General features: G+C 45.0%; 2 protein-coding genes across 6 annotated transcripts in view; both read right to left on the reverse strand.

Moving 5' to 3' along the window:
* Positions 1 to 2,824, reverse strand: part of LOC130403166 (sodium- and chloride-dependent GABA transporter 2-like) — a 41,671-nt gene extending 38,847 nt beyond the window's left edge. For both annotated transcript variants that reach the window (XR_008904077.1, XM_056607402.1), the window contains exons 1-3: positions 2,662 to 2,824; positions 2,192 to 2,373; positions 1,382 to 1,516 (exon numbers count right to left, since the gene is read on the reverse strand). Coding sequence is in view for 1 of the 2 variants with exons in the window: in XM_056607402.1 (XP_056463377.1) it covers positions 1,382 to 1,516; positions 2,192 to 2,373; positions 2,662 to 2,669 (325 nt within the window). In the remaining variant the exon portion in view is untranslated. The remainder of the gene's footprint in view (positions 1 to 1,381; positions 1,517 to 2,191; positions 2,374 to 2,661) is intronic.
* A 3,899-nt stretch (positions 2,825 to 6,723) lies between these two features.
* frs3 (fibroblast growth factor receptor substrate 3) lies at positions 6,724 to 23,573 on the reverse strand. Of its 4 annotated transcripts, XM_056607125.1 has the most exons (8): positions 23,492 to 23,509; positions 23,323 to 23,415; positions 14,217 to 14,338; positions 13,463 to 13,551; positions 12,719 to 12,905; positions 9,171 to 9,332; positions 8,957 to 9,072; positions 6,724 to 8,842 (listed from the first exon to the last, which is right to left on the reverse strand). In XM_056607125.1, the coding sequence occupies exons 4-8, from the start codon at positions 13,526 to 13,528 to the stop codon at positions 7,469 to 7,471; spliced, it is 1,905 nt and encodes a 634-aa protein (XP_056463100.1). In that variant the 5' UTR covers positions 13,529 to 13,551; positions 14,217 to 14,338; positions 23,323 to 23,415; positions 23,492 to 23,509; the 3' UTR covers positions 6,724 to 7,468. The 4 variants fall into 4 exon arrangements, with proteins under 4 accessions (XP_056463100.1, XP_056463030.1, XP_056463180.1 ...); XM_056607055.1 differs by having other exon boundaries at positions 23,323 to 23,573; XM_056607205.1 differs by lacking the exons at positions 23,323 to 23,415; positions 23,492 to 23,509 and having other exon boundaries at positions 14,217 to 14,885.
* Positions 23,574 to 25,507: the final 1,934 nt, after the last annotated feature.

Here is a 25,507-nt window from a genome sequence, read left to right on the forward strand (position 1 = left end):
CTTGTATGTAGACGTGTTGGAGGAATTTAGTTATATGGTGCTACTTTCTAAAGGATGATACACTCTATGGGATATTCTTACACTGGGCCATTTTCGAGCAACAGCCAAAAAGATGATTTGTTGTGGTATATTTGTTATGCTGCCACGAGCGACTGGAATATGCCTGTTTGCCATAATTAACAAATTGGCAGATTTAGTGAAGCAATGTCAGTGCTACACGCCACCTGGGTGACATTAGCTGGGCTCCTCCAAACACAGGAAGCAGGGGGTGGTGTTGAAAGATGGTTTGTCCTGAGGGTTTGTGGATAATGATACAGAGCCTGCTGCTCCATGTTCCCAACTAGGAGAACTCTCCCTGAGTGTGTGTGGCGATGGCTGGTTTAACTCATGCACACTGATAGCTCAATGTGCACAGGGTTAAACCAGCCATCGCTACACAACAGGTGTGCTGCCTCACCCAGCACCAGAGTACGACAAGTCCTTCTTGCCACATTTAAGCCACATTTATTTTAATGACGTCCACTTGGCTGAGTTACAGTGCTTGTTAACATTGTTGGCAATGTTCCCTCCAGGGGGTTTCTGGCTGTACTGATATGAACACTGGCACTCCCTGCTAAGAGCTTGCATAGACAGATTGAGTTTGCTTTCATAGATAATTAACTGCATGTTACCAAATAAATGAATAAAAACTCAAGAGAGCTGACTTCCTTTAGCCTAGAGTCTAGGCTAAAGGAAGTTAGCTTCCTTTACTTTTTGACAACAACATACAGATAATCCACAGTCTAGGGCCTAGACTGTGGATTGTCTGTATGTTGTTACATGAGGTAGTTTTCATTTCTTTAGAAAACTATCTCACATATTCTCAGTATTAAAGTCGAGGACTCATAAAACCGAGTTTAAGTTTATGTAATACATTGCTTTCCAACACAATCAAACGACTGCTTCTGTATTGCTTTGTATCATGTAAATAGAATATAATAAACTTTATTGTCCATAACTACAGGGTAGAACAATTCATTAAGATAGGGTCTAATGATACAATTATTTTTATTGTAATGACAAAGTCATTATGAATGACAGTCATTTATCACTGTCAGTAACTGTACTTCATTCAGAAGTGCTTGTCAAAATGCTCTTACAGTAAGACTTAAAAATACTTAATAGTATATATATAATAATAGCAATTTTCCATTTTTTTAAAAATATTTTAAGAACCATACATGATATCTGATCTATGTATTGCTGTGAAAGAATGATTCTACCATGGTGCCATTCAGAGCAGAAAGAGTTGTCCATTCAGTGAACACAAAACCCCAAACCGTTGGGTACTGACACAAGATTACAAACCCAATGCAATGTGTAGGGTTCTGATTAAACCCACCTTCAAACAACGGGCAGAAGGACCTCCAGCAGGTAATGCATCCCTGGGACGTGTACTGCCCCATGGCGGTCTCCAGCAGAAACATGGGGATACCACAGGAGACCAGAAACAACACATAGGGAACCAGAAAGGCACCTGGAAACACATGAAACACTCAGTATTATAATCACAACCAGGTCTGTCACGTGGTGGTGCCAAATGGCGCATTACCACTGCAGGGTGCGGTACGGTTCGGTTCGCAAAGGTGCGGTACTGATTGCGTTTCCACCGCCAAAAGTGGGCGTGACCCGGACGTGGGGATAAAAACAAACAAACAGTAGCCACGAGGTATTATTCTTTACAATGAACATGTCGCGTAAAACGCTTGCTTGGGCGAACAAGGAGGTGGAGACGTTCCTCTGCATTCTTGGGGAGGAAGACGTTGTTTACGATGTTTACGTAGCTCCAGCGGCGATCGACATCCGGCCTACTATAAAGGGTAGGCTACTGTCGGCGGTGGAAACGCGACCTCGGAACTGAGCTGGGCTGTACCGCCCCCTCCCTACCGGACTGACGCGAACCGAACCGTACCGCACCCAGCTGTGGAAACGCGGCATTTAAGCTGCGTCCCCCGTGCACTGCATGGTGTGAAGGGGCACAAGGAGGCATGGACGGAATATCGAATGCAAAAACTATTCAAAGTGCAGCTTTTCAGCCTCAAACTACCTCTCCCTCATTCAACGGCAAGCATCCCATTTATTTGGTTTCACAGTGGAAACCCTCACTAATGTCATCGGAATAAACTTTAGTACATCAAGGAATGGTCCTTACCTCCTCCGTTTTTGTAACATAAGTAGGGGAACCGCCACAGGTTCCCCAGCCCCACCATGGTTCCGGCCACGGCCAGCAGGAACTCCAGCTTGTTGGCCCACTGGCCCCGCTCCAGCAGCAGCTTGCTGTTCTTCACCTTCTCCTGGTGATCCGCTTTATGGTTGATCCTCTGGGGGACTTCTCTGCTCATGGTCACATAGGCACCATCGTTAATAACAGAGCCAATCGGTCAGAGGCTTCAGCAGGACTGAACTTGAACCGCGGCTGCACTTTATTAAAATATAAAATAGTAAAATTTAAAATAGTAACTTCATGTTTTTTTGGCCATGGATGTTAACTTTAACTTCATAAAACGGTGCACTTGAAGAACAGAAACACGGAGTAGATAGTGGATGTAAGTCAGAACTCAGTGTGTGAACGACAAAGCATGAGATGAGCATGATAAATGAAGAGCAGGGTAGGCTACTTACACCTCCATCACAAAGCTTTTCCCCAGAGGAGATGTTTGCAGCAACAACAAAGTGATCAGTATTCCTCCCGGTGCTCCATGGAGAATCCAACAAGCGCAGACGTCATGCACAGAAATACATGAAATATAACTAACCCTTTAACTCACAAGCCTCAACTCCAACTCTCACCCCGCCCCCCCTCCCTCCTCTACAATCGAGATCCAAGGTTCTCACACTCAATTAGAGAGACTGAAAGAGGGAGGGAGCTCTGTTCTGCTGTGTTTTTCCACTGAGACATCATGTGAAGCTGCAGTCATTCAGACCAACAGCTCAGTTGCTACCAACTAAACCAAATCAGCTGAGCCTCCCTGTAGCTCTCGCGATTAAGCCCCCGTTATTTGATAATCGGGAACAAGTAGAGCCTCATTTGTTGCATTAATAATTCAGAGTATAATAGTGTAAAAATAAAGAATACAAAAAAAAAGGAAAAGCCATTTTCTACATAGTTTATTTGTCGAATTTGCCCCCCCCCCCCCCCCCCCATCATCACTTCTCTCTGAGGGAAAAACACTGGCCTGCACGGATGGCCACAGCCTTTATTTAAATGACAATGTCCATGTCAGAGACACATGGGAGATTGTTGTAACTTGATCTCGAGAGCGGATGGCTTCCGACTAAAAAAATCCCCTTGAAACAAGAAATGTGAGTGTCTCTCAGACAGAAGTATTAGTAGTAAAGCGTCCTGGGGTCAGGTGCAACACGCTACCGCACAATGGTTAGACCTGTGATGCTGTCCAATGTGCACCTCCATGTGTAGTCGTACAGCCACATGCATTGGTAAAGGCCTCTTCATTTAACAAATACACTTAGACTTCCGACACAGATGAAAGTAGAAACAATAAAAGTTCTGCTTTATTTGTGAGATTCCTCTTTTGATACAATAATAATCCAATAGCCATAAACAATACATAGCAACACAACAGGACGTGACAATGCTTGTATTTACAGCTCAAAAGGTTTTATACTAACAAGGACCATGCTCTCTGTACATGAAATCATTGAAACTGGTTACACACAGGCAGACACCAAGTGCATGCTTTAACAAAGGTAGTATTCAACTGTATAAAGTCATTCGGAAATTAGGAACATTATTGATTTTGGGTTTAAGCAAAAGCAGGAAAAAATCATTTATATTTAGAAAGTAATTTGGTCTAGGCGGTTCGCTCGGCTGCAGACATCTTTACACGTTTTCAACCAAATCATTAAACTATATGCAGATAATCAAAATATATGTTTGTATACTTTGTGGTCTAGGTTGTTGGTGCATGAAAGTGCCTTTCTTAGGAGATTCATTGAACGTAAATCTAAGACGCTACAACAAACCTGACATTAAATACATTTGATTGCACACTGAAAGTCTGCATTCCCATTGAATGTTAACCCTATTGCTGTTTTCTGTTGGGCAAATCAATAAATATAGCTGAGCAAAATTAAGCCCACTACTGATTTGCTCGTCACAGTTTAATAACCAATAATCAAAGTTGTTATGGGAATGCTTTGTTTACTCTTTTGAAATGATTATGCTTTTTGTTAATATACAGACAATTGTACTCAATGCTGCCACGGTCTGAAACACCCATCAGCCACCCCCTATCACTCAGTGTAGTGATGTGCTGGAGAACCCAAGGAATACACAGAATCACAACAGGAGGGGCAGCTCACTGCCCTGTTCATGTGATGGGGGATGAGGGCCAGATAGGAACAGGTCCCTCTCTGCAAGGCTCTTTTCTATAGCATGACATGTGAAACTAAATAAAAAAAAATTGACATTTGTGGTCCCATTAAAGGAGAGCAATAGTAGACCTTTAATGCGTATGAATATATAGGGCTCATCAGGGACATACGCGTGTTTTCTTCATAAATCAGGACCAGACCTCAGTATAAACACTGAGCTTGGCAGACCCCCAGCTGTGCGCTCAGACCAGACGTGAGGGACCGGTCTCAGCCTCTCCAACCCCTACCTAAAGATCTGTCCTGAGCTGTGCTCCACGGACGTTTGGCACATCTCCCTCCTATCTCCTGGTTACAAAACATTGGCCTTCTCAACCTGTACTCATGTAAACAAGTTGTACACAAAAGTAATGACGGACAGGCTCTGCACGTTGGTGAGATGAATAAAGACTGGTACATGGTACAACAGCCACTGGCAGTTGGTACACACAACACAGAAACAGGGAGGAGGAATGAAGGACCACTTCAGTCCCCTTGACATTTTGAGCTACAGTTGAGAATTTAGACATGATTATTAGCATGATTTCTAAATGTATGTTTCCCTCATTGTGCCACTGGAAATTATTACATTATAGGTAACTAATGCATGGAAACCAAGTGGGCCTTATAAAGATGAAAGAATTATTTGCATACATTGATCATGATTAATTGCTCTCGAACTTGATTTATTTTTGCACTTCGAGCAGATTTTATAAACGACAGACTACTTGAACATAAATAAATAAATTAATGACCCGGTAGTTTGTGGATAATAAGCTAATCCTGTTCAATGACACCAACGTTGCAAACGGTCACCAAATGCAAACATATGTTCCTTCCATCCTCTTTTCTTAAATAAATTAAAAAGTGATGACATGTTATTTGAACTGTGAAAGGCACGATGAGTTAGAGTTTAGACACGGCAAGCCCTTTAGTAAACCCCTCTTCTAAACTTATTGGATGACCTTATCGACAGGAGATTCTCACTCGAACCATTTCATCCTTTAAGGCCCTAGTTCAACTAGTTAAACTAGTTAAATTGACACCAGTGGCTGGAATGACTACATCTCAAGTAAATGATGGATATAAAATATATAAAAATAAAATAAAAAGCCTAATGATACACCAACCGATCATGTAAACAGATAATGTTTGGATTTAAATAAACATGTATGGAATGCTTGCAGTAAGTCTTAACGAACCTCTTCCTTCACCATCTTTACCTGCAGAACGTTAACATGTTTTCATTTACTTGTATACCAGTCACACAAGTAAAATAGCTCTGCCCAAAAATAATATGCTGGCAATCTCTCATAACGACACGTTTCCTTCTCCACGTGGATGATGGCGATTCAACCCTAACCAATCAGAACGAGGGTTTAGCCACGCTCCTGTGCTGCCTTGACTCGGGGCCCTGGTGCTCAAGACGGGGCTCCGTGTGAGACAGGGCTATGTGTGAGACAGGGCTCCGTGTGTGAGACAGGGCTCCATGTGAGACCCAGGGGCCCTCGCAGCACAACAGAACCAGAGTCGACGCCCTCAGGGCCTTTCTACAGCCAAGACACGAGGATCCCAAACACACACACGGCTCTACTGGGGCCAGAGGAAAGCAGGCCGTGTTCTGCGTCTGCTCCGCCACACGTCCCCGATGAGGCCAGCCGCTCGCACTTGTGCTCCCCCCTCAGCAGCATAGCAGCAGAACCCCTTGTAGCCGCCATGAGCCGACGGCGGCAGTACCGTTTAGGAGCAGTCTTACCTTGGGGGCCGGAGGTCAGCGCGAAAAGAGATGTGACCTGTTGATGTTTTTTTTGTTTTTGTTTGTTTGTTTCTACATGGCCTGAAAAACAATGTTCCGTTTTGTATTCTGTCCCCCTGGAACATTCAAATTATCACAAAAAAAATCTTATTATCCTACGCTTTTTAAAGATTCTAATGGAACACATTTTTTTTACTCCACATACAGTTAGCAATTATGTTTTGGCACTTTAAATGTTAATAGTTCTGTTTTTAAACATAATCAAGCACAGTTATAACAGTTATACACCAATATTCAGTGATAATGATGATGGTGACACTTTGGTTCCATATTACCAACTGGATTATAATCGCTGGTTCTCACATTCTAAACAAAACTAAAGTTATTGGAGACTAGCGGACTACATGAAGAAACAAATACATTAATTCATAAATAAGGAATGAAATAAATAAATATGAAAATAAATGATATATCAATATCATATATATATCTAGAGATATATATATATATATTTGCATAAATATATAGCTATATATACATAGCTATATATATGCCTATGTCTTACCAAACCTTTAAATAAACATTCCCATTGTGAGAATTCATTAAAATCTGCACATTTCATGTGAGGTCATCGCTGAACACCAAGTCGAGGTCGCCGACGTCTTCATCAAACATTAAAACGATGCACTATCTACAATGCTGACGAAAGAATACCGTGAAAGGTTTTGGCCCCGTGCATCTAAACGCCCCCAGCCTCCTGGCGCTCCAGTGAACGCCCAAGTCCTTCGCACCGCGGTAGTCCAGAGTGGATTGTTTATGGTGAATAAATAAAAGACAGGACCTTATATCTGAAGCGTCAACCGTACATAGGACCTACAGGGGGGGGGCACTGGGGGGAGGAGCCCCCACACATTCCTCTCTGGCCCTCCCATTTGGCAGAACACAGAGGCCAGGTTATTACATGGCCGCTACGGGCAGAATAAAAGGGGGGGGGGGGGTTCTGCTGTCGTTTTCTTCTCTCTTTGTTTCTAAAAGCCTGAAAAATAACGGTTTGGGCAAAATACCTTGACCTTTGACCTTTAACCACCTTGATATGCTCACCTTCACTCCATGGTACTAAGATCAAGTTATAAAGGCCTTATGTCGAGAGAGCGAAAGAGGAACCTGGTCTTTAGTCTGGTGAATGGATGAAAGTGGAGGGTCCAGTGTGCTAACATGAGGATCAGCTCTCCTTTCCGTTTCCTTGGTTCCCTAAGCAGCTTTCCTCGTCTCCTTCCCTTGTCTGTTGGGTCTCCCCGTTGTCTACAGAGGCAGGTCTGTGCTGTTGTGTCGAGTCTTTCTGGACGTCCCGTCGTCCCGGGGAAGAGCTTTCTGCAGGTTAGACATGGCCGCCGTCTTCTTGATGTCGATCTCGGCGTAGAACTCGCTGTGCCGCGGGGCCTGCTGCCCACACTTTGGGTGGGGCTGGCGCTGGTGCTGTGGCTGGGGCAGAGCCCCCCCTCCACCCCCGAGGGCCAGGCAGGGCGGCTGCCCCTCCAGGTCCACCTGGATGTAGTTGAGCTGCCGCGACGGGGGCATGTGGCCGTGCTCACAGCCCGCCCCGCCCGCACCCGAGCGCCGGCGGAACTCAAAGTTAAAGATGTGCCCCCCACCGCGCTCCGCCGGGCAGGGCTGGGCGTGCGGCGGGCAGCCGTGCCGCAGCCGGGACGGCTGCACCTGCTCCGTGTTGACGTAGTTCTGCAGGGCGTCCCGGTGCACGCCCCGGGCCTCCTGGTGGTACCCGTTGGGCGTGGCGGGCCCCTCGGAGAACTCGTACTCGTCAAAGTCCTCCTCCTCCTCCTCCTCCTCCTCCTCCTCCTCGTACTCCTCCTCGTCCTCCTCCTCCTCCTGCTCCTCGTCCCGCTGCAGGGCGCTGTACTCCCACACCGGGGGCAGCGAGGGCAGGTTCTCGTAGTTGAGCAGTGCCGTGCGGCGGTGCCCCCCGCCCCTCTCCAGGGGGTAGCCCTGCGGGGGCAGCGAGGCCGGCCCGTGGCCGTGGAGCAGCGAGTGCGAGTGGCTATCCCCCGTGCTGCTGCTGCTGCTGGAGGCCAGCGACTGGGACACGCTGCTGGGGCTGAGCCGCTGCTTGCCCGCGCCCCGCAGCGACTTGATGTTCTCGTAGGTCAGCTGGCTGCTCTTGCAGCCGTCCTGCGGAGGCTCGTGGGCCGGGTGGCGGTGCATGAGGTGGTGGAAGTGGTGGTACGAGTGGGAGTTGCAGACGTGCACGGGGGGCTCCTCGCCCTCCGTCTCCGAGCCGGTGGCGCCCTCTGCAGGCTGCAGGCTGTGGGTGCTGAGGCCGTGCCTCTCCCGCTCCAGCAGGTGGCGCTGCGCGGGTGTGGGGCCCAGCATGAAGGTGACCTCCTGGGCCGACGGCTGCAGGAACACCTTGGGGTCGACGTGCTCCTCCAGGGGACGGCAGCGCTGCGCCGCGCCCTGGCCCCCCGTCGGCATGGCCCCCCGCGCCGCGCCCTGGCCCCCCGCCGGCATGGCTCCCCGCGCCGCACCCGGGCCCCCCACCGGCATGGCTCCCCGCGCCGCCTCGGGGAAGGGGCTGGGCCGGGCCTCGGGGAGGGCGTGCACGCAGTGCCGCATGGACAGGTCGCCCTCCATGCTGACCGTGTTGACGTAGGTGTGGGTCTGCAGGGGGACACACAAGGGGGACACACAGGGGGGGGGCAGGGGGTGTGAGGGTAGGGAGGGAGGGAGGGAGCGGGGGTTCCACCTGCAGGGAGCAGTCAGCGAGTCTCCTACCTGGTCTTCCATGGCCATGAGGCCATGGTCCTCAGTCATGGAGGGCTGGGAGGAGTCCCCTCTGATTGGATAGCCAGGGTACCCGTTGGGAAAACCCTGGATGGGAAATGCTGGAGCTGTTGGAATAGGAACGTACATTGAGTACACACAGCGTGCACCGTGCGCTATACTGTTAACCCATTCCCCTGGATGTCCCTGTGGGTGGGCTGCGTACTGTTGGGGGTCTGGGGCGTGCGCGGAATGTCCATATCCGGGGTGTGGCCGCTGCGGGTCATCATCATGGACTCCTCCACCACGTTGATGCTGTTGCACTGCATGAGCTCCTGGAGCAGGTTGAAGATCTCCTCCGCCCGGGAACACTTGAAGGCAAAGATACCTGGAGAAACAATATATAGGAGGACCTCATTAAAGACAGCGTTAATACAAATACACATGACACACAGAGTACATGAGGACCTCATTAAAGACAGCGTTAATCCAAATACACATGACACACAGAGTACATGAGGACCTCATTAAAGACAGCGTTAATCCAAATACAGATGATACACAGAGTACATGAAGACCTCATTAAAGACAGCGTTAATACAAATACACATGACACACAGAGTACATGAGGACCTCATTAAAGACAGCGTTAATACAAATACACATGACACACAGAGTACATGAGGACCTCATTAAAGACAGCGTTAATACAAATACACATGACACACAGAGTACATGAGGACCTCATTGAAGCAGCATTAATACAACAAATGAGGTCCTCATTAAAGCAGCATTAATACAAAACATGAGGACGTCATTAAAGCAGCTTTAATACTTTGAAACACATTACATGATGAGGACTACATTAAATCAATGCAGATTAACAGAATTGCTATCAGTTTTTACCATTTACTTACTGGTATTATGGAGGTTGGGTCTACATACTGGACTGGTGGAAGGATATCTGTATTTTGATTCTTACAATGTAATTACCAGGGTATGTGTTAAACTATGTATTAGTCATGCCTAAAGAACATCAACATTGATCCATCCTCTGTGGCAAACAGCAAAGGATGGAGCTGAAGGTATGGTTGCTTGGCGACCAGAATAAACAACCGTCCCACGTGGTTCATCATTGATGCGAATCAACTCCCCTGGTTGGAGACTGTGGGGGGACGTACGGCGTCTGGCCTGCAGGGGGAGTATGGGCATGTTGGGAGCACACGGATCTGCTGGGTGCATTGGGTCTGATTGCGGGCACCTGCTCGCAATCAGACCAATCAGGGAGTGTGTATTTATGTGCCTGCTTTCTCTTGTAGAGAGAAGGATCGGGAGCAGGGACGAAGGACTGGAGCACATGGACTACCCATAGATAGTATATCAAATGGATGCAGCATCCTTGCAGACCTCAGTTATTCCAACTGCATCCAATTCTCTTGGTTTATGCACGTCGCCATCTTAGTTTGACTTGTCATAGTTTGATTCCGCCTCATTTCCTTTAACCAAAAAAGGGCATTGATCTCTAATGGGGGGCGGGAGATACCGTATTTTCCGGACTATAAGTCGCGTTTTTTTTGTAGTTTGGCTTGCCCTGCGACTTATATTTCGAAGCGACTTATATGCCGAAATTGTGCGTACATAATCTTCGGCCGCAAGATGGCACCGTCATTCATTAGGCCTACAACTGAACGCTGCAAGCCTACTGCACCACCGAATAAATTATATTCTCGTCGTCGTCATCGTCCTCAATGTCCTCCGGTTCAACCAAAGCTACCCCAGCCTTAGCTGCAATGTTGTGCAACATAGCTGTCACACATATCACAGCGCATGACTTGGCCGGCGAAAACTGGAGCCCTCCGCTGGACTTGTGAAGGCATCTAAAGTGCAACTTCCACCTCCCGATCGTGCGCTCAGGTTTAGGACCGCGGAGCATACGCGTCCGGTGGAATCCCGGTGTCACTGAATTCGGTATACTCTCAGAACTACGAGTGGGACCGACACACCTATTGCTATTGCAATTTTATTCAGTCTCTCCAGACTAAACGTTCTTGTTTAAATGTTTAAAAATAAATGCGACTTATACACCGATGCGACGTATATATGTTTTTTTCCTCGTCATGGAGCATTTTTTGACTGATGCGACTAATACTCGGGAGCGACGTATAGTCCGGAAAATACGGTACACCCATCTAGGTGACGTACACCGAATTAGCAACATTAGGTGAGGTGAGCTTCAGCGGCTAGCTGTCACTCAAGAGGCTGCCCCCCTAATTATTCATACATTTTAAACTCCAATAAATAAAATAAAAAAATTCACCCCCTCAGTGTTGTCATGGAGATATGAACTAAACATACTGACTAGAATGTTTTTTTGGACCAACCTATGGTTTTTTGGACCAACTTATATTAAACCTTATAGGTTTAATAAGACTGAAAACGACCTGTTTAACATGCGAGTCAACGAAGAATTGCTCCCTTTTGGTATCACCTCGTAGTGGCCATCCGGTGCTACTGCAATGTTTGTCACTTCCGCATTGGATGCTGGTATATCTCGCTGTGGTTGGGGCTCGGGACTACCATTGCGAGAGAGTCTCTTGGAACGCTCCTTGTGACCGCGGTGGCGGGTTTGTGATTTCTGGACTGTCTAAAATTCATGAAAATAAAAGACTTGCTTGTGCTTCAAAGCAACCCGGGTGTCCATTCGCTCTGTGAACCTGCTACAGAGACTCTTCTAAAAGTTGTTTGTTTTGCATAATGTGGTGGTAATTCTACAAACTGTATTGACGACGCAACCCAGAATAAACCTAGAGTTCATTGTTATAAAGGGTAAAGACAGCATAAAAGAAAAGTAGTCTGTGTAGAGAGGCCACACAACATGACAAGCATCCAGAGGTGGAGCCCTGCGGTGCGCCCCTCACAGCGGGCACCACCCAGTGTTCAAGCATCCAGAGGTGGAGCACTGCCTTGCGCCCCTCACAGCGGGCACCACCCAGTGTTAAAGCATCCAGGGGTGGAGCACTGCGGTGCACCCCTCACAGCGGGCACCACCCAGTGTTCAAGCGGGGAGACGTCCTTGAGGCCAGCTGCTGATAGGGAGGCCCCTGCTCCCCTCGGCCGTCTCAGAAGGCAGCTTGTGGTATAGCTGCGAGTCAACCCGTCTCAGTCCCCCATCAAGGTCGATAAGCGTGGTACAAACAGTGAAATGTTGATGATAGATAGGCACCAAGGGGTCACCGAGCGCCTTGTGAACAAAACGTCATATGGACATTCTCATTACAATGATCACTCTCTTTAACCTGCGGTTAAAGAGAGTATATAATTGAACACTTACTTCCAACTAAGCCACAGAAGAAGACAGTTAATAGACTCTGAGATGTGTGGGGTTCACAGCACTAGTCAGTAGTATGTAACCCATGGGAGAAGACAGTTAACTGACTATGTGTGGGGTTCACAGCACTAGTCAGTAGTGTGTAACCCATGGGAGAAGACAGTTAACTGACTATGTGTGACTAAAAATCGCCCAGCCCTAGTTCACAGTACTAGTCAGTAGTTCAGCATGGGGTTCACAGTACTAGTCAGTAGTGTAGCATGGGGTTTACAGTACTAGTCAGTAGTGCAGCATGGGGTTCACAGTACTAGTCAGTAGTGCAGCATGGGGTTCACAGTACTAGTCAGTAGTGCAGCATGGGGTTCAAAGTACTAGTCAGTAGTGCAGCATGGGGTTCACAGTACTAGTCAGTAGTGTAGCAGACTGAAAGCAGCAGAGGTCCTCACCCTGGCCGGTCTGACAGCGCCGTCCGCTCTCGAAGGAGAACAGGTTGGAGTCGTAGCCGTAGCGGCGCAGGCAGAGGTAGGGCCACCGGATGGCGTCCCTCTTGCGTGTGTGGAGGATGAGCTCCGTCTGCGTGAGCTCCATTGTGCCAGAACCCAGTTCGTTCCCCTCATCATCTACATTGGTCACCTGTCAATCACCACACAGCCGTTCGGACAAGCCCACATGATTGACGAGAGATTGGCATGGCTATTCATTTAAGCCTTTCTGAAGATCTTATAATAAACTTAATGAAAAATGATATAGTACATAACATTTGCTATCTGGAGAAATTGCAATGATTGTGAATGTTCGATGTAGAATTGTAGAAACACAAATTGACAAAGAGCATGTACCAGTGACACTTAATATGTGGTCGGCTAGCTGAGTGTTTATGTGTCCCTGAGCAAGACACTTAACCCTAACTTCTCCTGACAAGCTGGCTGTCGCCTTGCATGGTTGACTCTGCCGTCGGTGTGTCAATGTGTGTATTAACCGATGTAAGTTGCTTTGGATAAAAAATTCTGCTAAATGCCCTAATTGTAATTGTAATTGTAATAGCTGTTTATGGACTAATGTCTGTCAATATGAATCAAAGCAACAATTCGGAATATAATCCCATACATCTATGACAAAATAATTTCCTCACGCTAATATCATATCTTTATATCCCACAGCAACTAGATGAATGAATGTGGATGAGGCACCTTGAACTTGGTGAGGTGGATGTCTCGGAGAGGGTCTCTGTATAGACAGCTCCAACAGCTCCCCATAGCTTCAGCAGGCCATCTGAAACCTGGGTCACACAAACACACCCGTCAGCCCTGCATCATACGGTCGACGCAGCAATTATTATTATTATTAACCTTTATTTTACCAGGTAAGAATTGCTTGAGATCAAATTACCTCTTCTTCGAGCAAGGCCTGGCCAAAATGGCAGCAGTAAAATAAAATGACCTCTCCCTAGAGTTGTTGCGATACCAATACCAGTATCGGAATTCCTCCAAAACCGCCTAAAATGCAGTATTGAGTATCGGTGAGTACGCTCACCGATACTTAGAATGGGAATACGCGATGGGAATCGCTTCATCTCCGACCGAAATGCGTTCGAGCTACCAAATCGGAAAAACATGGATGCTCACGCTTAACTACGAGATAACAAATGCATTATAATTGTAGATTATAAATGTTAATTATCTAAAGTTCTAAAAAAAAATATTGCCCACAGTGGGTCTATATTGCTGACTATACGACTATACATTGCTGTCCTCATCAGAGCACCCTTCAATAAGTTATATCAGTAGTTACATTGCCAGATGCTGTATCGGTATATACTCAGTAACGGCCAATGGCCAGTTCAGGAATCGGTACCGGGAAGGAAAAAAATGGTATGTGAACATCTCTAGTTGTCCCTATTGTCCCTGCAGAAGGCCAGAGACCCTGCGGAGGAGCGGGTCTTACGGGGTCAAGGCCATGGGAAGGGGTTCAGTACTCAGTCCCAGGATCCTCTGCTCGGCCTCGTTGTAAACAGCAGACCGCTTGGTTGGATCGACATCTCCAAGGGCAGCACCATTTTCCTCCTCCTGAAACGTGGAGATTAACTTTGTTACCCAAAGCAAAGTAATTGTCAACATATCTTAACATGGACAAATCTAACAGATAATATATACAATGGAGTACTTCATGGTTTATCAACATTTTATTTTAAATTTCTTCAGATTAGAATGAGAATGCTTTTACATCCACATTCTGTACACACAGACAGACTCCTTATATGCCTCTATAAATGGCATTTACATCTATGTCAAATGCTGGTATGACTCACAAGGCATTTATATTATAATCAATGATACGCTCTAAAATTAAGTATTATACGCCTAACCTAACAAGCCATTTGTTAGGTCAGGTGTTTATGAACGTCATGAATAGCAGAGACTGGCTAAAGAAGTACACTGGGTGGCCAAATAGTGGCTCTGAGGCAATCGTCCCACAATGCAACCAAACTTTGAACAAGCATATCATTGTGAACAAATGTGTCTCAATAACCTATAACTTTCTTAGATAGAATTAAAAATTTAAATTAAGTAAAATAATTTAAAATATATAGATAAATAAGGGAAAAATCCTTTATCCCTTAATCCATTACCATCTATGGTACAACAACGTCACTATTAGCCAATGAATATGGAAAAGGCTATGATCTTAAATATTTAAGTGGTTGTCCGGTACTAAAGACAGGGTTGATTTAGAGTTAGCTTCCCCAGATGTGGTATAAAGAAAGACAGGTCAATATTAGGTGGTCAAAGTTCATCCAAAAAGGACAATGCGAGTTCTACAGCGATTGATTGAATACTTTGAACACGCATTTGCATATCTCCTATCCTCTTCAACTTCATGAAACTTCATGAAACTTAGACCACCTGTCTTTCCGCACAAGTTGGTTCACTGATCTAAAAGTGGGATTACAATCATCACCAAAAGTGGATGATGGTGGTGCGAGCAGCCAGGAGTGTATCGCCAGACATCTTTTGCCCAGGGTCATGAAACCTTGTCCACGTGTCACGGGAACGAAGCCAAGCTCATCCCTCGTTATCAACAGCATAAAACAAAGAACCTTGAAATGGACTGTATCAGGCCTGGCCCACCCCATATTATTATTATTATTATTATTATTATCATCCCCAAACCTCCTAAAGGAACAATAATTCCAACTTTACATGCTAACTCCCTATCCAAACGTTTTATACTATTTACTTTAGTCCACAGCAGAGTCCCGAGTGTCTAGGGGACGGGGTCGATACCCGATGAAACAATGTATTCAGTATTAAAAAATACTGCAGTAAGTGCCATAAGGTCAAAATATAAACTATGTTTAGGTTTGAAGGAGAATGTACTCAGGCCTATCATGCTTAGTGAGAGGGGTGTGATGTCTGGGTCGATTGAGGTTAGCTTTAGCCTCAGACTTGGTTCAGCATCCAACCTGCTTCCAGCACTCGAGTTGAGGGGGGATGAGGGGGGATGGCATGCCCCTTTGGAATTAAAATGATCAAAATCATCCCCCTTCTGAAACAGCCATCCCCCCTTCCCATCCCCTGTTATTTTATCAATTAATGTGGAAATATTACCGCTATTTCATTATAGTGGTTTCCTTTTTCAATTCGGCGCAAGCCTGTCCCAGGGACAGATTTGACAGCGATACTGCCTTTTCGGGCAGTATGCTATTGCGCAAGCACGCAGGCGTACTTGCGCAATAGTGCCTTCACGAGCTCTCATTCCACACCGTACGAAACTGAGGCCCCGTCCACACGAAGCCGAAACAGGCGAAACCGTTACGGTTTCGATCTATCCGGTTTCGCAGTATCTCCGTAAAGACGAAGCCAAGCGAAACCGGGTAGATCTGTAGAAACGCTGTAGTACACATTCCAGGCCCATAAGGGGCGCTGCTTCTGCTACAGAAATCCTTGTTGTTGTGAGTTCTGAGACTCCGCGTGCTTAACAGTCATTGGCTAGAGGGTCGAGGGGTGGGGCGATGACGTCATGGTTTACGGTTTCAGTCGGTTTCAGGCGTCCACACGAATCCAAAACGAAACCGGGTAGATTTGAAACCACCTCCGAGGGTGGTTTCAGAAGTTTGCGGTTTCGGTCAGCGGATTCGCCGGCTTCGTGTGGACGGAAGGCCGAACCGTACAAGACCTTTGCGGTTTCGCCATGAAATCGGCTTCGTGTGGACGGGGCCTGACACTGGTAGCGTGAAGCAGTCTCTGCTTCTCAGACATCGCTTCCGCAGGCAACTCTGTCCCCTTTTCTCCCTTTCATTCCAACCCGTGAGCAACGCTAGTCTCCCTTCTCTTCCGAATGCATTTCTGAAAAAAAAGAATAAGAATCAGTTTTTAAAATCCTTAAATGTGATGCATGCCTCCGAATCGTGTGATGCGTCCGATCAGCTGCGTTTTTTGGGATAAAATAAAAGCTCTTAAGAAAGCTCTTATTTGCGACCATTTGCGACCAAGAGAAGCCTGGTCGCGAGTGGAATGAGAAAGCGCACAGCCTTGTCTGAAAGCGCCGGATATTCGCTGCGTCGCTGCATCCAAAAGTCCAGAAATGTCTGGCCTCTGAAGGCAGACTTCAACGTCTCGTCACAGGACGATTTTGCAAAATTTTTGCTTCCCCTACTCGTCGTCACAGCAGTTAGTCAATGCAGGTTTAAGATCATTGCATTTGATGGGTACATGCACATTTTTTTTTTAACGGTTGCTTCAACTTAAAAAAATTGCTTCAAAAAATCGTTCATACTCCGCGTACCACTAGAGGGCGCTCGTGTACCACCAGTGGTACGCGTACCACAGATTGAGAGCGTCTGGGCTAGACAATATCACACATGCTAAAGAATTTCATCCCCAACTCAGCTTTGACATTTCTTTTATACTTATTTTACACAAATACCGTCATATACCGTCGGGGCCAAAGCAGTTCTCCTTTTTAAAAATGGAAACAGCCACGACCCTGGTAACTGCAGACCGGTCTATTTTATGCACAGTCTCAACATTTTTTGAAAGGTGGTCAATGAGCAATTAAATGAATACATGAATAAAAACAACTTCATGTTTAAATTCCAATCCGGATTCAGGAAGTAACATTCTACCGAATCATGCCTGGGCCTAAAATAATTTTTTGTTTGGTTACGGTTTCCGACCGACCCTGTCAATTTATATGCGACCCAAATTATTTTATGAGCTTTATAAAAAATATATATATGAATTGATGCAAACTATAATTACGTTTTTGTACAGCACCTCTTCATTCTGTACAAGGATGAGCGAATTTTCTCGTTTTTAAATGAAAACAACCTACCTATCATTCGCTGCCACTGGAAAAAATAAAATTAAAAAATTAAATATATTCCCTACCTACCCATGACCTCAACTGACAACCAACAGGAAACAAACTTTTTTTTTTTTTAGGCCCTACTCTATTTATCCGACATTATACGCAGGGATATACATGAATGAAATCTCTGCGGGATGGTGTTACTTGATCTTCAGAAGGCAATCGATAGGGTAAATCATAACAGATTAATTGCCAAACTTGAGGCCCTGGGGGCAGACAGCTCCACCTGTAGGTGGTTTAGGTCTTACCTGTCAGGGAGGACAATTGGTAGCCCTAGGGGGAGTGCTGTCTGACTCTAGCAAAGTTAAATGTGGCGTTCTGCAAGGAAGCATTCTCGGACCGTCCTTCGATTTTATATTAATGTAAATGGACTGCATTTATATAGCTCTTTTCTGACCATCGGCCACCCAAAGCGCTTTACAATATTGCCTCACATTCACCATTCACGCACACATTCACACACCGACAGCGGAGTCAACCATGCAAGGCGACAGCCAGCTCGGGTTAGGTGCCTTGCTCAAGGACACCTCGACACTCAGCTAGGAGGAGCCGGGGATTGAACCGGCAACCTTCAGGTTACCAGCCAACCCGCTCTATGCTAGACTCCTTATCATGTGACCTATTCTGTACGCTGATGACTCAGCACTTTTAATGTCTCATAAACACCAATCCACCCTAGAGAGTACACCGAGCACAGAGCTAGCTTCTGTAAATAATCTTGGTAAGATAGAGGCCATCTTGATTGGCTCAAAATACAGATTGAAACGATGATCTGAATTTAAAGTCGATTTGAATAAAGTTGTGGTCAGTGCAAAAGCAGTAAATTACCTGGGATGCATCCTAGAAAAAAATGTGGATGTCAGGAATATGGCCAACAAGGTTCTGAGTGAAGTCACCGGGCTCACAAAGTTCTTAGCCAGAAAATGCAAATTTTAGATAGGTCAACAATGATAATTTTGGCTAAATCCTAAATTTGAAATCATTTTGAATTTGCAAGCACTTAAAGGCCTAACAAGCTGACTGAAAGGGAGGCTGCAAACAGCACAAAATAAATTAATGAGTCATTCGGAACTTGGGCCATAGGTCTCATAAAGGTAGATCACAATTAGCTAACCCTAACCCTTCTTTTCAGCAAGCTACACAGCTAAACTTCCTCTGAAATTGTAAATTGTATTTATTATTAGAAATGTTTCCCAAACATCCAAATGCCTTCATACTTCATAATTAAAACTTCATCAACTACCCAACATCCATACGTTAACGATGACTCAAAACTTTAACACAATTCATAGTTTTCCAGTATTTAAACGTCAAAACTCTTAAAGTCGTTAGCTATTTTTAGCCGATGAGATTGTAAGTCAACGGCCAAAAAATATATTGAGCTGGCATATGTAATACAGGTGCTACGCATGTGTTAGGATACATGCATGTGCAAAAACTCATGTTTAAAACAAATCCTAACGCATGGTTTTTGGGGTTTAACAAAAATATTGCATAACCCCCCAGTTAGACAGGGCATGCTATTGTCGGCTAGCTTTGCGTCGCGCAGTAAAAAAAATGCTCCCACTCTGATCGATGAAATCTGCTACACTGAGCCATCTGAAAACAAACCGGAAATCCTGTCTTATACAGTCCAATTCAGCTCCATGTTTTATAATCCAGCAGCGGTGCACCATTGCTGGATTGTCAGCGCCATTGCTGGATTGTCAGCGCCACAGCAAAAAAATTAAATAATAATAAAAATAAATAAAAATAAAAGTGTGCCAAGTTCAAGGCACATTTGCACAATCATCTCGTCTCAGCAGATACCTTGACTCTGTTGGTTGTCATGTCATATTTGGAAGCTTGGAAACTCAATCCGTACATTTTTCCCAAATAAATCTCATCAGAAGTAACCATCTAAAGGGAAAAAATGCCCCCGCCCCCCCCGTAACCTAGCGTTGCTACGTTACCAATTCATGGGAAACACTGCAATGTAAAAGGACCTCTAAAAAACAAAGTTCAGCCATGTGTATATTTGAGGCCACTGTCCCTGGAAGATCAGTTTTTTGTCTTCTTTTGCTAGAATTGCCTCAACGTTTTCTTCTTCACAGGAATCCTCTTCACTGTGTCATCGGTAGTGTTATTTTTGAGAATTTGAGTGTTGTCTGTTCGCCATGACTGTAACCAAGGTCTTTGTGTGATTGTTGAGAGTTTGTCTATGCATTCAGTAAGCAACCCACTAATGCATATTCAATGACAATTGAATGTATAATGTACAATGTATACTCATAAAAGAAACATGAAATATGATTTTACTTGTTATGCATTTCGTATTGTCATGTTGTGCTACTTTATTTAACAAATCAAATAAAAATGTAGCGACCAAGGTGGCCATCAAGATTGTTATTTCGCGGCCAATTGAAATTCTAGTGGTCTGATAGCCGGTAATTTCCAGCAAACGGACATCCTTCGATTCCCACACAAATGGGATTTTTCACTGTCTAAATATATAAACTCACTCCTCCCACAATTGATACCCTAGGGGTGCACGAAATTGGTGAAAGTGTATATATAATTTTGGGATAAAGTAACAAAAAATTGCCTGAGTGAGTATGTGAGTATGATTACGTAAAGGAGAAGCCATTATTCAATCAATCACAAGTCTGCTTCAGAGTAGCCCAGTGCCCAGCCCATCAAGGCAATCCCCCTTGTGTAATATTAAAAGTTGTGTGTTGATTGCTCAAAACAGTATGTCCCCCGTAAATAAAAAAAACCGTGTCAGGCACCTACCATGCTTTTTTTATAATGGATGTCAACTTCAACCATACTGAAGGTGAACAATTCAGAGTAGTCGAAGTTGGTACACTTAAAGAAAGCGCAGTCTCCAAAGAGTTAACTACCACTTTGACCACGGGGCGCTATTAAAATTATCACTTTGTTACTGTAATTGAGTACAGTTTTCAGGTATCTGTATTTTAATATTTATTAAGCTTTTTACTTGCTACAATTTAAAAAATAATATTTGTACTTTCTACTACATACACTTCCAAAACCGGCTTGTTACTTTATTTTTAGTGCATTTGAGAGGAATTATTGTTTCTGTTGTGCATATCACACACGACATACGTAGCAAGATGAAAATGATGGAAAGGATGGAGACGAAAGGGGGTTTTCACCAAAGAGAAATGGCGTCTCTGAGAGAACTAGTAGCGTAGCGAGTGAGGATGGATGAAAGTTAACAAGCAGACATTTCAGACGGAGCAGATTCAGAGCAGCGACAATACATTCCCCCTCCATGGCCTTATTTAAGAGAAATGTTGGAAGTTGTCCGCTCCAAGAACGAATCTTGACGGATGCGTTGTCTTTTGCAAAACAAAAATGGAATTTGGTAGTCCTGTAGAGATGAAGGAATTTCTAACAAAATAGTTTAAGGCTTAATTAGACCAGAAGTGTGTTCTCGCTTTGATCATAATGTTTTGTGTTCTGTTACTGACACTGAAAACTGATTTGCACATTGGAGCGAGGTTTAATGTTTTTTTTTGCAGTTAGAATAGTTTAACTTTAAATCTTCTTATTATATTAATAAGACATAAGGTTCAGTTAGCTTTGCCCAGAGACAACCGGTAGAAATGTAAGAGGGCTACTTTTTAATTTTATACCACAGTACATTTCAGAGCCTGTACTTTCAGCTTTCACTGAAGTAAAGCAGTTTAATCAGTACTTCTACTCTCATTCTTTACTTGAGATGTCAGTGTAGATCGCTTAGTTTTTCATTGCTCTCTAGCTGATCGTTTAGGGCTCCCCTAACTGTGGCAACAATGCTAATGCAGCAATGCTAATGCAGTGTTTCCCCTACCATTGTTCAGGCCTGGCGGCCCGCCAGGCCAACGAGCGCCCCCGCCAGGCCAACAACCGGCCAAAAAAATGAAAAATATAAAAAAAAAAAAAAAAAAAAAAAAATTGTTTTTTCTTTTTATTATTATTATTAGCCATAATATCATAACCATCCAAGCTCACCACCAGCTATCTCAATATGTATTGGTGCTTTATGCTCCTGTACATGAAATTAGTTTACATTAAATCAACCTTGTTGAATTTTTTTTTTTTTTACCATTGATTTTTTCCTCATTGCCCAGACGAAGTTTGAAGATATCATCCCCCCCCCCCCCCCCCCCCCCGGTCAACAATTGCTTCCCCCACCCCCCCCGTCAACAATCGCTCTCCCCCCCCCCCCTCCCCCGGTCAACAATTGCTCCACCCCCCCCCCCCCCCCGGTCAACAATCGCTCCATACCTCTCCCCCCCCCCCCCCCCCCCCCCTGTCCAACAAATACCAACAAATACTCTAGCATCCTGTGAAAAATTTATAACAAATCACACTATCAGCTCTTACCACCGGGCCTAAAAAAAATTCTAGGGGAAACACTGTAATGTGTTCAGTCTGTTTGTGATACCAGCTCACTATTGTGAGGACACGCCATGTATTCACTTTTATTAGTAGCGTGTCGTTCACAGGCTGCATGTGAAGATAATTTTTAAAACAAACCAGGTTTTTATGTTGTGAAATACAGATAAAAATACATTTTCTTCATGGAATATGTTTTCACTTGCAGTGCCTGCACTGTAAAAGCCTGAAGGACAGGGCTTCCATCTAGATTGGTCCAAGGAGAACCAAGCTAGTCCCATTTCATATGAAGTACCAAACAATTTTGTAGCAGCACGTGTTTTAGTTCATTGGCCTCTTGACATCGCACATCCTTGTGATGACGATGCTGAACCAATATATTGTGCAGCTGTAGACTCCCATATGCTCCTGAGACACATCTAGAACAAACAACACCAGGCTAGAGTCAGCCCCTGGTACACAAGGCTAGAGTCAGCCCAAGGCAGTCCAGGCTGGAGTCAGCCCCTGGTAGTCCAGGCTAGAGTCAGCCTCTGGTAGACCGGGCTAGAGTCAGGCCCTGGTAGACCGGGTTAGAGTCAGCCCCTGGTGGTCAAGGTTAGAGTCAGCCCCTGGTAGTCAAGGCTAGAGTCTGCCCCTGGTAGATCGTGCTTAGGTCAGGCCCTGGTAGACCGGGCTAGAGTCAGCCCCTGGTAGACCGGGCTTGAGTCAGCCCCTGGTAGGAGCAGGGCACCAAAGACAACCTAGAACATCATAGCAACCTCCCAGAACATCCTAGCAACCACCTACAACACCCTGGTAACCACCTACAACAACCTGGTAACCACCTACAGCATCATAGCAACCCCCAGAACACCAAAGCAACCATGAAGCTATGCATGTATATATATATATATATATATATATATATATATATATATATATATATAACACCATAGCAGCCACCATCAATGCCAGAAGGCTAAGGGCTACCATAGGTAACACATTAACACACTGTACTCCTCATCAGGGTGGGAGACGACTGAGGGCTTTTCCTTGGGTTGTAAAACACAAGCGTAGCACCATTAGCTCAGATGCTCGATCCCTAATGACAGCTTAATTAAGCTTTAATCGGTTGATAAACCCGAAGCGCGTGAGATATCTCACGGCTACATGCTATGGAGAAGCTAAACTATGGGACACATATTCAACACAATCCTGTGACATCTGTGTGGTTTGATTGCGGTCTGAATGCGATGAGTGGTGAACGGGTAACAGAGGCTGGAGACGGAAAACACAGCGATGGTTTGTTACTCACATGTTCGGCCCAGATTGTTGTTATCCCCGTGACGAAGTGAGGCTGCGGCCGGATCCCGGGTACCGCGGCTGCTGCTGATGGCATAGGGTAGGACTGGCAGAAAACCAACGCAAATTAGGGATGTAGAGACGGAATTACGCTTATATTTCATCTCCTGGCGCCCCCCTACCGCAGCACGGGCCTTGATGTGACATTTCCCAACAAGCGGGGTGAAAGTTCACACAGACAACGAGGTTCGGGGGCGACAAGAAGGTAAGGACGCTGGAGGACTGGAGGTAGGGGAGAGAGGATGATGGACCCACTGGAGGACTGGAGGTAAGTGATAGAGGCTGATGGGACCGCTGGAGGAGGAGATCACTATGGAGGACTGGAGGTAGGTGAGAGGGGCTGATGGGACCGCTGGAGGACGAGATCACTATGGAGGACTGGAGGTAGGTAAGAGGGGCTGATGGGACCACTGGAGGACGAAATCACTATGGAGGACTGGAGGTGGGTGAGAGGGGCTGATGGGACCGCTGGAGGACGAGATCACTATGGAGGACCCGATAGGTGAGAGGGGCTGATGGGACCGCTAGAGGACTGGAGGACTGGAGGAAGGTAAAGTGCAAGATAATTTCTAGTGGCCTAGATTACATACAGCTTTATCCCGATGGGTATACAAATGCAACTATAACCTAACTAAATAGTGAAACTAACTAAGTGTCTTTTGGGCAAAATGTGGAGTCAAATAGCTGCTGTGAGAATGATAGAATAATGCAAATACCTTTTTTTAGGTGAAAATATTGTCTCATAGAATTGTAGAATACATACCACCTTGGAATGGTTTATACATTTGTATTGAATTTACAGATTTCCAAAACAAAATACACATAACATTAAGAAAAGAAGGGAAGAAAATAAAAGTAATAATAGATAAAGCTAAACTCAGTTAGTGATGGGCATACATTTAAATGTACAACAATTACAGAGGTCACTGCTCGGATGTGTTGTTCAAAATGAAATGCACTATTAAACTTTGCCTTGTGCTCCGTTATGCAAGCTCCAAGTCTACAATTGAACAATGTATTTTTGCAGTTTTGAGTGCTTTGTGCCAACTTGTGCTCCGTCATGTCAAACAGATTCCTTCCAACTAACTATTTACGAAAAATGCAATCAATAACTTATGTAAAAATAAATGGTTACATTTCAACCAGCAACGAAGTTGGAGTGGCCTACACAAATAAACAATTGTAATACACCAACATTGTTAACTGTCATACATAGCTAAACAAGCAAATTAAAAATTAAATACCAACGCTACTGAAATGTTAATTAGACTATTAACAATTACATAAAATGATACCGTAATGCACCTGTTCTTTGTCTCTTATGAATAAATGCATCAATATATGGTGAATCACAATGATCGCAAGCAGAAGACAGTGAGAGTTATTGAGCACTGCAGCAGCTGAACCAGTCTAAAAATCGGACACGTTAAAGGGGACCTATTATGCTTTTCGACTTTTATGACCTATAAACGTTGTTATAATGATTGATAGTAATTTAACCATACACAAAAAACGATGTAGATTTTCGGGAAACTTCCTCTCATCTGGGCGCTTTCAGCATTCCGTCCTTCTCAGCCCCCTCGCCCCCCTCCTGCCAACCCAACTCCGTTGTGATTGGTTACCTTCCTTGAAGCGCGCGGGCAAATTTGACCAGGCATATGGGGGCGCGGCAGGAGTGCCTCTACGTAGATGATTTCCCGGAAATGTGAACAAGGGAATCGCAAACGTTGTCCCGAGTGTTTAGCGCTCTGCACAGCCACCCCAGACTGTCAGCGGGGAATATGTCGAAATGCATGTACGTCATTATTTGACACTTTAGTATGGTTAAATATGACAATCAATCATTATAACAACGTTTATAGGTCATAAAAGTTGAAAAAGCATAATAGGTCCCCTTTAACGGAGCACTGAACTAGGCCCACTCGGATGCCAGGTTGCTGCACACCCCTCCTTCTCCAGCAAAAGATAATTAGAGAAAACGGCTAATAAAACGCTTGAGGTGGCGTTTTGAAAAGAAAGCCTAGGCTATTTCCTTGTTTTTGGGTGATTCAGTGGGCTCGTCTGAACAACCAATCACCGAACTGACAGCTTCTAAACTCGTGCACGAGAATTGACGTAATCCATAGCAACGGCGCGGC

The sequence above is a fragment of the Gadus chalcogrammus genome, chromosome 1 (genome assembly GCF_026213295.1).
Source record: "Gadus chalcogrammus isolate NIFS_2021 chromosome 1, NIFS_Gcha_1.0, whole genome shotgun sequence".
Classification (NCBI taxonomy): domain Eukaryota; kingdom Metazoa; phylum Chordata; class Actinopteri; order Gadiformes; family Gadidae; genus Gadus; species Gadus chalcogrammus.

What these genes read in the sequence shown, in the direction of transcription:
- frs3 (XM_056607055.1), bottom strand. Translation starts at nt 13,528, where the DNA reads ATGGGGAGCTGTTGGAGCTGTCTATACAGAGACCCTCTCCGAGACATC. An exon ending in GCGCTGTCAGACCGGCCAGG is followed by an intron (nt 9,333 to 12,718) that starts GTGAGGACCTCT and finishes TTGTTTCTCCAG; the next exon opens with GTATCTTTGCCTTCAAGTGT. An exon ending in TCATGGCCATGGAAGACCAG is followed by an intron (nt 8,843 to 8,956) that starts GTAGGAGACTCG and finishes GTCCCCCTGCAG; the next exon opens with ACCCACACCTACGTCAACAC.